Source organism: Centroberyx gerrardi, chromosome 8 (assembly GCF_048128805.1).
Source record: "Centroberyx gerrardi isolate f3 chromosome 8, fCenGer3.hap1.cur.20231027, whole genome shotgun sequence".
Classification (NCBI taxonomy): domain Eukaryota; kingdom Metazoa; phylum Chordata; class Actinopteri; order Beryciformes; family Berycidae; genus Centroberyx; species Centroberyx gerrardi.
The window spans coordinates 4,814,825-4,827,326 of NC_136004.1; the positions used below are offsets into that span (position 1 = coordinate 4,814,825).

The following is a 12,502-nucleotide window of genomic DNA, read 5'->3' on the forward strand; positions in this document are numbered from 1 at the left end:
TTTAACGTCATCACATGCCGCTTTTACCACAAATGCGGGCTGCCAACTCGGAAAAACGTTCACGTAAACCTCTTATTGGTAATTACAAGTAGGATGAAGGCTCCAATATTTCCCACTTGTGTATCAACACACGGTGTAAATACTGATGTCGGCAGTCCAAGATAATAAAAACCAAATTATCAGTTATAATGATACTTCATACAATCAACAAGCTACAGTTTGCTTAGGGTTGATTTTAAAATCACATGAAGACAGTATAATCTTCAGCTATACAGTGTAGAATCCTTGAGTACCAACTAAAATCTTCACATGGGGAAAATACATTGGAAGCCTGCAAATTGACTTTCAAAGACTTAAAAAAAAATTGTCTCTACCCAACCCATCTCCTACATAAGTCCGAACACACGTTTGTATGATCTCTGTCCTAATGCTGTAGCGTGGGATGTCTATGAATGTGGTGGCAAACACACTTCAAGGGCTTTGTTCTGATTGGATGGAGGGAGGGAAGGAGGGGCACTGTTCTGCATTTTCGTAATTTATTATTTCAAAATTCATCCTAAACATAACAATATGTATTGTTGATGTCACCTGGTTTACAATAAACGCTGGATCTGCTTTAATTTTGTAAAAATGTGGAGATTAAAAAGATTTTATTGAACAGAAATGGTACACCCGTGTCATTCATTGAGACATTCATGAGACAAACCAGGGCTGTAGTATTCCAGTCTGGTCTATGTATTGAGTCTGGTTTGCAGACCAGTTTTCTGACATCATGGACATCTTTCTGACATCTTGGTTTCGCGTCTATTTCTATTTACAGACCATACTATCCAAAAATAAAAGGTTGTTTTGAGGTTCTTTTGTTTTCCCCAGCACTACAAACAGTTTAAAGGAACTCAAACTGTATGTAATGGGCCTCAAACTTCTTTGCATTGATTAGTCAATTCCTATGTATTGATTAGTTGGATGTTGTAAGGCATTCAACCATGTGCCATAGAGGGCCAAGTGTATGCAGGTTTTCATTCCAATCAAAGACTACAGCAGGTGATTTCATTGATGAAAACCTGCATACACTTGGCCCTCTTGTAGACAAATCCTTCAGAAAGTCCTTATTACTGGGATGCAAATTCATGGAGAGTGAAAAAGGTGACAGATACCAGGGCAGACACAAAACCACTCAGAAATCATTCACTCAAGTGCCCTATTTTGGGATCAAAAAGGTGACTGTCACCTAAAAGTGACTAGTTTGCATCCCTGTTATTATTTTTGGATTTGGAAAGAAATATACACTGTTTATTGCCTGTTCTGGTCTTGGAATAGGACTCGATTTGCTCTGGTCTCGACTCCCTTTGGACCTGCTCTTCCAATTGACTTGGACTCGACTATGGCAGTCTTGACTACAGCTCTGAAACAAAACACTGAAACAATTAAAGTGACTGTTGTAATCTCGTCCTCTCCATCTTCACCCACCGTGCGATGAGGTCAGCTTCTGTCTTCCTGGCGTTGATCACCGACACTGGATCAGCGTCGTTGGATTCTCTGAATAAAGCAACGACACAGACCCATGTCAGATTGTATTTCTATGTGTAGAATGCAAAAAAAACCCAGTGCATTGGGTTTAATGAGAAGAATGACACTTGAGGGGGGCCCAACAGCATGCTTTACCTCAAATCTAGATGATGGGCTCCTCCAGAAATGTTGATTGCAATCAGTGATGAGCTCAAGGACTTGCGCACCTGAAGAGCACAGAGCCAATTAACTCAGAGATCAGACGGCGTGACTTCGGGGTTAATGGAAGCGAACAATCTCATCTCAGTCTCTTACCCCTCCATTCGCCCAGGGGTCCAGATCTCCATTGGAGAAAATAATGTTGCTGGCTGCGGAGAGGGCTGAAACACAAGCGAAGACTTTATTAGAAATAATTGCTTTTTCCAAGATGGAAAAAATAATTGTTGGAGAAATGCTGTGGGAATATTCAGTAGTAACTCTACATTTGAAGTGCTAAATTCCAAAACAAGGAATCCTCCATTTGAAAATGAGAAATCCCAGATCCGTTCACCACCAATATCTAATCGTTGGCTCAAAGTCTGTCTATCCACTAAATTTAACAGAACTCTGTTTGCTACACATGGATAGATAAAGGGTTAACAGGCGAAAACATAACCTCCTTGGTGGAGGAAATTATCTAAAAAAAAACAAAAAAAACACAGGAGAATTCAATTACACTCCAATTCTGAAATACCAATTTATGCATTTCTCTCCCTTTCCAACTTATGCATTTCTGTCTCTTCCTGACACTGACACTTATAGGGATGAACTGATCTGTTTTGGATGGGAGAGATGGGAATAACCTGGTAAAACAAAAAAGCACTGTGGAATGAAACCACTGACTGCAAACAATGCCACGCCTCATGCTCAGTCTTAAAATCTTACCATTCCTAAAACAAGTGAAAAATTCTGTTGGGGGGGGTGAATTAATTCCACTTGTTTCTAATGCAGTTTCACTTGTGAAATTTGAGAACCAGTCAATATTTGAAACAAGTTGATTTGCATTGGAAGTGAAAGCATCTCACTCCATTGGCAGTGCCCAGTGGGAACCCTGTATACAGTAGTTTGCAGTGTTCAGTCCTCACCGTCGCCCCAGTACTGGATTTTGAGCCAGTGAGGTCGTGGGATCACGGCCCAGCGCTTGCTGCAGTACAGCTCCCGGTCTTTCTCAGTGAAGGCCATGGGAGGAAACATGTCCGTCACATTGTTGCTCTCATAGCAAAGCTCGATCTCTGTACATGCCTGCAGCCAGAGGGAGGCAAGGAGCAACAACAGGTGTGTTAGCAGAGTGAGCTATAGACCTCGTAAGTCCAATGACGTCAGCCTTGCCCACGTTTCCATAGCGATTTCTCTGTAGGGAAAATGAATGGGGTTTCACATAATCGTCTCTGTCACAGTCTACGTTTAATGCAGGATTTTCAAAGTCGGTCCGTTTTTACCTACGTATATTTATGTCTCTAATGGCACTGGGTCCGTTGATTTCTGTAACCGTTTTCTAGTCCAAGTAGTATTTTTGCTAGCAACAAGCTAAACACTTCAGCGTATATAATTTGCGTCACCCGCTGGCAGCGGCAAAGGATCAGCGTTGTTGTCGTGCCTCCTGTCAGCACCTTTCTGCAGGAAAACTAATGATCCTAAAACAACCAAACAATTAAATGACTCTTCTCTATTTCATATACCAATGGTGTTATTCTAAGTTCACTCTGATGATTAGTTTTATCTACAGTATAAAACGTGGAAATCAAAGATATGCAATCGATTCAGCAAACATAGCGGTGTAGGTGCTCAGATGAGAGAGACAGAGAGAGTAGAGAGAGGGAGAAGGTCTGCCGGGGGGAGACCTACGCTACGCCACCAGCGGGTGACGCAAGTTATATGCGCTTAAGTGTTTAGCTTGTTGCTAGCAAAAATACTGCTTAGACTAGAACGCGGTTACAGAAATGAACGGACCCAGTGCCATTAGAGACATAAATATATGTAGCTAAAAATGGACCGACTTTGAAAATTCTGCATTGAACGCAGACTGTGACAGAGACGATTATGTGAAACCCCATTCATTTTCCCCACGGAGAAATCGCTATGGGACCGGAAGTCTGACTTACGAGGTCTATTCAAGGCAAAGCACAACAGGTGTATATGGGAAAAAAAATTCCTTTCATCTCATCAGAATGACATTTTCTATGTTGAATATGGACACAAATACAAACACTTTTTGTATTGTGACTTTAATTTATTTTGTTATTAACATATTCAAATGATCTAATTTTTTTATTTTTTTTTTAAATGCATACATTTTCCTCTTTCATACTGATGAATAACTAAACCGTTTGTAATTTACAGGAGATTTGTAAAAATAGTTTTTTGATCAATTATTTACAAAATACTATGTATTTGGCAAAAATCTCAGTTTACCCCTGTTTTTTCCATGTAAAATTCCGCATAAAGTAGAACCCCTCTGGAAATGACCAGCTATTTTTGTTAAGAAGCAGCAGGTGAAATTTAGTGGCATATTTTAGTTGAGTTGGAAAAAACAAGCACAGATCCTGTCCAGGCCCACGGCGCCCTCTAGAGGCCTATTAAAGAAAACGTAGATGACAGACTGACTACTTGCCTGACCTGAAAATGCCTCTTTATGCTGCCATGGGAAAACAAGCACAGATCCTATACAGGTCCACTAACGTTACTTCAATACCACAAGGTGATAACATTACCTACCGTTAAAGTGTGTAGGGCAGCAGAAGACAAGTTATCACGTTACTGTTTACAAATCCCATCACTAACACAGGCGAGTTTGGCGCAAACTGTGGAATGTTAAGTTTCACTTTTGTTTTCACGAGACTCTGTATTGAATTCAAAGCTGCTGGTCTGCTGGTCATCGCCAAATAACAGACATGACGTGATGTGACATCAGGCACATTAGAGATCTATTTAGATCAATTTCTATACATCGACCAACTTTTATTTTGCCTATGGGAGACACTGCAACTCGCAGCCAAAGATGCTTTCTATCCTCGGCTGCGCCGTGGGAAAAAAAATCAACACTGCGTCAATTGCATTTTTTTTAATGCGTTAAACATTTCAGATTCATCGCAAAAATTAACACGTTAATTTTCCCAGCCCTATTTATAATAAATTTCAGAAAACCAGTCTTGTTGTTTTGAGCTACAAAAATTTAATTCTTTTTTGGATCATGTTCCATTCCCTCCATATTAAATCACTGTTAATTAAATTAAGTTAAATACCACAGGTAATAACGTTACCTAGCGTTAAAGTTTATAGGGCAACGGACGACGTGGATGTCTGTAAATTAACGGCAGAGAGTGGAGCTCAGTGTGTGTGGGAGCAATGCTCAGCTAGTGCGACACATTTATCGGTTAAATGACCTATTCCACCAACGCTACAGACCACAGGTAGTAACGTGACCTACCGGACAGCAGAAGATGTGGATGTCTGTAAATTGATGGTGAAGAGTGTGGCTCTGTGTGAGATGCAATATGGCATCATCAGTATGAGACTGAATGTGGCATTTAGCCCATAGGAGAGAGGCCATCTCTTAGTCAAAGACGCCCTCTAGAGGCCATCTCACTAAGCGTTACCTGACTGACTGACTGACTGACTGACTGACCTGAATGTGCCTCGTGATGCCCTCGGCTGCGCCGTGGGAAAACATTTTTTTCATATAGGGAATGTCCTTTTGAAAAAATGGCCACTGAAGTTTTAGACATCGGCCAGTTAATCTCCAATATGATGCAGTCGGTTTGATTACATATTTATTGTAGAATTAACCAATACTAAGACCTTAACCTGAATTGATTCTAGAGCGACATTTTGATCAGATTCCACATAAATATGTATGAGCAAGTTGTTGTTATTGTGACTGTCCTGGGTTTCAGTGGAGAGTTTTAGTGTCCCATGATGGTCTAAATGCTTTTTCAGAGGCTTTTCCACCCTGACATGAATAAAACTGAATACTCTTAATTTATTGGCACATAATATCGGCTATCAGCAGCTTCTATCCAAAATGCATCGGCCTTCAGAAACCCATATCGATTGAACCCTACACTGAACCCCTCTGAACAAGAGTGCCAGCCTAAAACGTGATTTGATGGCATGTAAAGTAACTTGGTGTCCTGTGAGTACCTGGTAGTCCCAGGCCAGGCTGTTGAAGCCAAGTCCACAGCCAGTGGGATCGGCACACTCTATATACAGACTGTACAGATCGAAGCAAGTCAGCACCCCGGTAGAGTTGTACACAATTCCTGTAGGACAAAAACCAACAGGAGTTAAAAACGTCACAATTAAATGTAGGTTATTTGTGTTATTTCATGTGGGAGTTCCTATGCATCTAGCAGCCACAAGTCACAAGTCTATACAGGGCTAACACAGATAGACAAATTCCCATTCACACCTATGGGCGTTTAGAATCTCCAGTCCACCTGACTGTGGGAGGAAACCCAGGAGAACATGGGGAGAACATGCAAACTCCACACAGAAGGGACCGGGAATCCATTTTGGAACGAAACAGGTGATTCTATACTTACAAATATAAGCATTTGTATGCAAAGATCCTAGGAAGACTCATTTCTTTTAATGGTTACTATTAAAATATATATATATATATATATATATATATATATATATATATATATATATATATATATATATATATATATACACACATGAAATAATGTGGTTTTCTTTCATCTTGGTAATCATTTGATAACAGTAGGTGTCTATTTTTCCCCAAATGGTGAACATCTTGTTAGACACCATCAGTCTGAAGCAGGCCAGCACCCTCTAGAGTGTGTTGACATGAAATGCAACAGAAGAGATCATCTCCAGAACTCTACATACCCATCATCGTTCAATATTCTCTAAAATATATAGAACCCAGTCTGAAATTTGTAGCGTGATTTTGTCAGCCAAGGACTTAAGTTACCTACTATCCTTCAAAAAAGTATCTTAATTCTTTTTCATTTTGGGCTAATAACCAAATGATGGGTATGTTATAGAACAATGAGTCCACTTCCTTTACCTGCAGTGTTTCTGAGGTTCACCAGCAGATCAGATCCACTCAGCATAGTGTCACATGCCATCTGGAAAAGCAAGTCATCATAATTATACATCGCTCGGATCATAAAATTATAAATGGGCAAAGGACATGCCCAGGACCTTTTGTTGCTTACCCTCTTGGGGATTTATTTCCCTTTACTGGCTGAAATGCAAATACAAGGCACAATGCACACTTGTGCCTTCATGTTTTCTCCATTTGTTATATATTGTGTATATCTTGATCTTTTAAATAATTATTCTTTTTTTTAATATTGCAAATATTTCAATTTTTTTTTTGTATCTATCCATATTGTACATATTTTCAGTTAATTTCTTTGTCTCAGTATGGCTTGCGGCTGTTATTTTGCACCCCCTGTAGACGTGCTGTAAGTCATTAAAGTTTCACTTAATACGTTCTACTGTCGAAAATGAAGGCTGAAACCTCTTATTTGCTCCATTTTTATTTATATTCTATTACTGTTTGCTGTATTAATAGCATTACTATTTGCTGCTGCAACGACCCAGTTTCCCCACGGGCATCAGTAAAGTTTCATCTTATCTTAAACCTATTTAAACTTGGTAACAGGTTGGTAAGACAGTTTATGTGTCACAGTAACCTAAATTTGGAAACAAATCTACCTCAGACTATTCGCTTTTACTTCTAACATTACTGAATGGACCTACACCCACGCCACACTTTCTCAGGTATCTCTCTTTTTCCATTGCTTTTTCCATTGCTTCAGCCACTTCTCTGATGGACCTCCATGATGGAGCCAGACGTGGGTGCTAGGAGATTCGTGACACATTTGTGTTTTTTTCTGTACCTTGACGGGGTTGGCTGGCAAGTTGCCCCAGAAGTGAGTGCTGTAGGGGTAATCCAGCATAGCCATCAGGGTGAAGGCGTTCCTCAGCAGGCCGTTCAGCTGGTGGATGTCTTTAGGAGAGGATGGAGTCTTACACAGGGAGAACTCCGACTGGATACGACTGTAATCTGTGGGAAGTCAACAGGACTGGCTTAAAACGTTCCACACTTTTCATTCCAGACTTTACTTGAATGGATTTGGTCAGTGTTCAATATGGAATTTCAGAGAGGTCAGAGCCTGTCCTGGTAGAGATTTGCATAGATTTTCTATAGGAGGAGTCATTCTACTGCAACATTTACCTTGGTGTTCAGCTAATTCTTGCAGCTGCTGGAAAGCTCCTCTCACAGCATCTTTGCATTCTGGGGCGTAGCTCTCAAAATCCTTTGCAAACAAACAAAAAAAAAAAAAATCAGTTGGCGATGTCAAGACAGTGTGAATCAACTGCAATGTACAGATGTCTAAATTAAGAGTTCTGTTTCCAAAATAGATCTTCCTCAATTTGAAAAAACAAATGACGCACATACAAAATGACTGACAGCACAAGATTAAATTGTCTAACTTTTTTTACAAGGTCCTTGCAAAAATGTTAACAGTGTAAAGCTGCACCAGGCAAGACTTTTGTGTAAACATCCACCCATCTTATCAGCCTCAACCACAAAGTGGGGCTGCAGCAGAGTAAAGCGTCCCCGCTAATCAAGACGCCGTAGATTCACCCTGTTTGCCCAAATTAATTTTGTGTGTCCCTTTTGGTCTCTGGAGGGAAAACTTCACACAGGAAGCAATGAATCGAAGCTTAAGAGTGAAATCCAAAAGTGTCTCCCAAACAGCAGTGAGAGAGGCTCCGTCCAGAGAAAGCTGGACTGATGGAAAATAGTCGGGGGTGTAGAATGCAGTTAATGGAATCTGCATCAGTTGACATTTCAGTCTGCAGACCTATGGCAAGCCTACATACATACATACAAGTCACTGTGATCTCCTTAAGTTAATGGTCTGCAGACTGGAGCATTGAATGATAATCAACTGCTTGATACAATCAACTGCATTCTTTTGTCTCCACATTCGTTCAACTTACAGATGTAACGTCCCGGAAGAACTGCCTGGAGTCTCCCATCCCAGCAGTTGACAGTATGGGGGCGCTGGCACCCAGGGCTCCGGCCACAATGTTTGGATACTTCAGTCTCATGTAGACAGAAAGCATCCCTCCATAGCTGCAGGGGAGAGGTGGGACAACCTCAAACAATTATTCAAAGATAAGAAATGACTGTTATTCTCTTTGTTTTAGAAAAGATTCTTTTCTTTCTGGCTTGGGAGAAGCTGAGGAATAACTGGGTCAGCGCCAAGTTGCCCACTTATAAATAATTAGGCCATCTCAAAGTAAAGGGAAACTTCTCTTTAGGCTGCTTCATAATTCCAAGAGTGAAAGTGTAAATACAAGCGGGCTCAGATCACTCACTGAAACCCAGTACTGCAGCCAGTGTTAAATCTGGCATCATATTTTATGTGTGCAAGTTCTTACTGGGGTTTGACAGATAGGGGTTTTTGAAGGCTGATACAGATATTTTTGGATTGAATCTGCAATAAGAGGCACTTTGTGCAGATATTCAATACCTTTAAATATGACCATTTTCATGCCCAGAAATCCCCCAGAATTTTATTCTTGTCAGGGTGGAAAAGCCCCTGAAACATTTGGACCATGGGACACTAAAACTCTCAGTACAATAATGCATATTTACACATACTTGTGTGGAATCCAATCAAAATGTCGAATTAGAATCAAATCAGGTTAAGGGCTTCCCATAGACAACAAGCGCCGTACTGATATAGATTTTTAATAAAAGGCCAATATCGGCCCGATAGTTCTTACCTGCCACCGAATACGATGACAGGACAGGCTGCGGCCGCTAGCTGCTGTTTCAGCTCGGTGATCATGACAGCGTAGTCGGCGAGGGCCTGCTCCACTGTCAGCAGGCCGACCTGGGGGATGTTGAAGGACTCCTGGCCAAACGGGAGGGATTTGCCGTAGTACCTCTGTCAGGGAGGGAGGTTTCAAGCTTAGTCAAGCATTCAAAACAAGCGCGTGCCTTGTCAAAGCTTCAGTTCATACGGTCAGCTCCAGCGGCTTCCTGACTGGCAGACATGCGCCGCTATTCAGGAACTGCTCCAAGTTCTGCAATGGTCAGGAGTTGCATGTGACTCAGGGCAAGAAACTAACTTTTGTCTTCTGGCCACATATAAATCTGATAAATCCAGGGTGTCTGCGGGTTTCAGAAGGGCAAATTTTCTACCTTTCTACATGCTGCCTGAAATTTAATTTAAGTCTGTTTAGGATTGAACATAGCTAATGAAAGTTGTGAAACTAGAAATAGGCAACTAAAGGACACCAGGGAATTAACTGTTATGCCTCTTGAAGTCCAATTGTGTTTCGTAAAGCAGATAGGATGCAGATTGTAGTGCTAACCCTGTTCTGTATTAATCTAAGAGTGGACATGCAGCAGAAAGAAATAAGACCTGTAAGTAAATAATTAATTAATAGCTTTTAAGGCCTTATGTCTAGATCATTTAAGGACCCACAGATACTCTGAAATCCCCAAATTAACCGTCCATCTTCACTATTTTAACAGCTAACTAGATTTTTTTATGATGGTTGGTTTCATTGCAGAAGTGGCAGTTTGGACTTGGTTGGAGGGTGGTGACAAGTCAGGAATCAGCTGACAGTATGAATCAAACTGTAACCATCTGTTTCCCATTGCCATATTATTTGCAAGCTCTACTCAGCCATAATCGTTTAGCCAAAAAGTGTTTAGTCAAGAATTGACTCTCTGCACACTGTCGGCATTTCACTCCACTATACATAATTTATCATTTGTGCCTTAGTAATTCAAAAGCGCTGACACACACAAATCACTCACTATATCACTGTGTCTCTGACTCTAACACACACACACACACACACACACACACACACACACACACACACACACACACACACACACACACACACACACACACACACACACACACACACACTCTGCAGCCATTACACTTTGCTAGAACAACATGCTTGCTCACACACTCATACAGCGACCCAATTCAGCCTCTGATGTTTGCTTTTATTTGATTGTTAAAGCACTTTTCAAACTATATAACTATAAAGACCTGGTCTTGGTCAGCTCAGACCATAACCAAATTAGTCATTGTCTCTAGCTGTATAATGATATAAAGATTTCTCTCATGTGATGAATTTTCCAGTCAACCTTTATACTGTAGGCTTAGTGGATAGAGAGACCCGTCCCGTAACTGAAAAGTCCCAGGTTTAATTCCCAATAACAGCTAATGTCTCCGAGCCTCTTGGCTCCTGTTCATACTCCTGATTACACTGACTGCATTAATACAGCCAAGCCTTCACAGAACCAAAATATTTTCATCATTGATGTTAATGTCTGTACTCTTACATGTTCAGCAAATATGACCAAGGCTCTCTGCTGGGCAGCCAACTCTGTGATGAACCCAGAGTTGAGGGCGAAATCCCAGATGTCTCCCTCGTTGCCAGTGTAGAAGAAAATAGGCCCGTAGCCTTTCTTCCAGTACTTATCTGAAGTGGGGGAAAAAGAGGCCATGATGATTAAAATATGCTCATGTATGGATGTTATACAGGTATATTTACTGGGAAACTGGTTAGTGGATTTACCGGTGATCAGGTAACGCTGGTTGTAGGTCCCATTCCCCATGCTGTTAAAGTTGAAGTGGTCCATAGTCTGAGTGAAATACTTCTCTGTGAACTGGGGTTCATGCTCTGCCTTGAGCTCATGATGTTTTCTTGACTATAAAAATGAATAACATGTATTATATTCAGGGGGAGTCCTTTATTCATTAAGCTCTATCTAACCTTGTAGTCCTCCACTCTGCACACCAGAGCCCTTTTAAATTGGGGAAAAAACAAGAATTTGATTTGGTCATCATGAGTTGATAAACTGTTTCTTAAAACTCTCACTTAAAGTCCATGGAACGTCGTATCTCTATGGAAAGACCTTCACGCCAAACTCCATTCAATAATCTCTCAATTAAAGTTTCCTTGATATTCGGCAAACATAGCTAGCTGGTAGAATGTGATTTAAGACTTTTTCCGAATGGTTAGGGTCCACTCTTCAATTCGGCATACATCCGATACACCAAGAAACATTTACTTCAATAAAACTTGAACTTTTATAACTGGTTAGCCTGTTACTTCCACAATCTCTCCCACCAAAATAACGTTACAATGTAGAAGGCCTATTGAGCAGCAATTCTGAAAGTTGTGATTTTATTAAAGTAAGAGAGCTGCTTCTTGGGTCACATGTATGCCGAATTTACAAAAATCCGTCATGGGCTTATGTCATGGTACACAGGGTGTACATATGCCGAAAAGCAAGGTTAAATTAAATTGCAAGATTTTTGAATGGAGTTTGGTTTGATATTCGCTACATTTAAGACGGAAGCATAGCGAATAATACATTTTAGTAAAACGTTACCTGAAAGTATCTGCTTGGCAGTCCCTGCAGCACGCCTGCCCAAAGAGAGACCAGGGTTAGTGTTACAAAAGCAAGTATCTTAGTCATGTTGAAAAGGAGTCACAAACTAGTGACTACAGCTACTTTCACCGCTAAAAGGTGCTGGTTTTATCTGCCACTACCGCGCCTGCGCCAAATGAATGTGTCACATGACTTGTGTTTATGACTAGTGTTTTGATATATGCTGCGTTTAAGTGCTCCTCGTAAACTCTTACTCCCACTTCAATGCGACTTTTCGAGCATTCAAGTGCGTTTGGTGTTGAATAATAACAAAATAGATCTGTAACAACAAAAATATAATTTAGGCGTCTGTTTTATTTTAATATGCAATGGAAGACATGCATACAACTGATGTTTCAATTAATTTAGTAGACACAAGTTGTTGTATGTTTGTTTGTATCAATGCATGACAACAAAAACTCAAACTAAAGGACCGAGCAGCCTTTATTGATAAATTGGTTAAAAATAGTGAAATAAAATAAAATGAATAAT

The 12,502-nt window shown here is 40.5% G+C and overlaps 1 protein-coding gene across 2 annotated transcripts; it reads right to left on the minus strand.

Moving 5' to 3' along the window:
* Positions 1-615: 615 nt before the first annotated feature.
* dpp7 (dipeptidyl-peptidase 7) lies at positions 616-12,114 on the minus strand. 2 transcript variants are annotated; one of them, XM_071897185.2, is made up of 14 exons: positions 11,972-12,114; positions 11,152-11,284; positions 10,916-11,055; positions 9,328-9,491; positions 8,536-8,671; positions 7,763-7,844; positions 7,425-7,591; positions 6,584-6,644; positions 5,689-5,807; positions 2,634-2,790; positions 1,825-1,889; positions 1,666-1,736; positions 1,438-1,539; positions 616-1,360 (listed from the first exon to the last, which is right to left on the minus strand). In XM_071897185.2, exons 1-14 carry the CDS (start codon positions 12,056-12,058, stop codon positions 1,294-1,296), a joined length of 1,551 nt encoding a protein of 516 aa, XP_071753286.1. In that variant the 5' UTR covers positions 12,059-12,114; the 3' UTR covers positions 616-1,293. The 2 variants fall into 2 exon arrangements, with proteins under 2 accessions (XP_071753286.1, XP_071753292.1); XM_071897191.2 differs by having other exon boundaries at positions 616-1,539.
* Between the last annotated feature and the right edge of the window lie 388 nt (positions 12,115-12,502).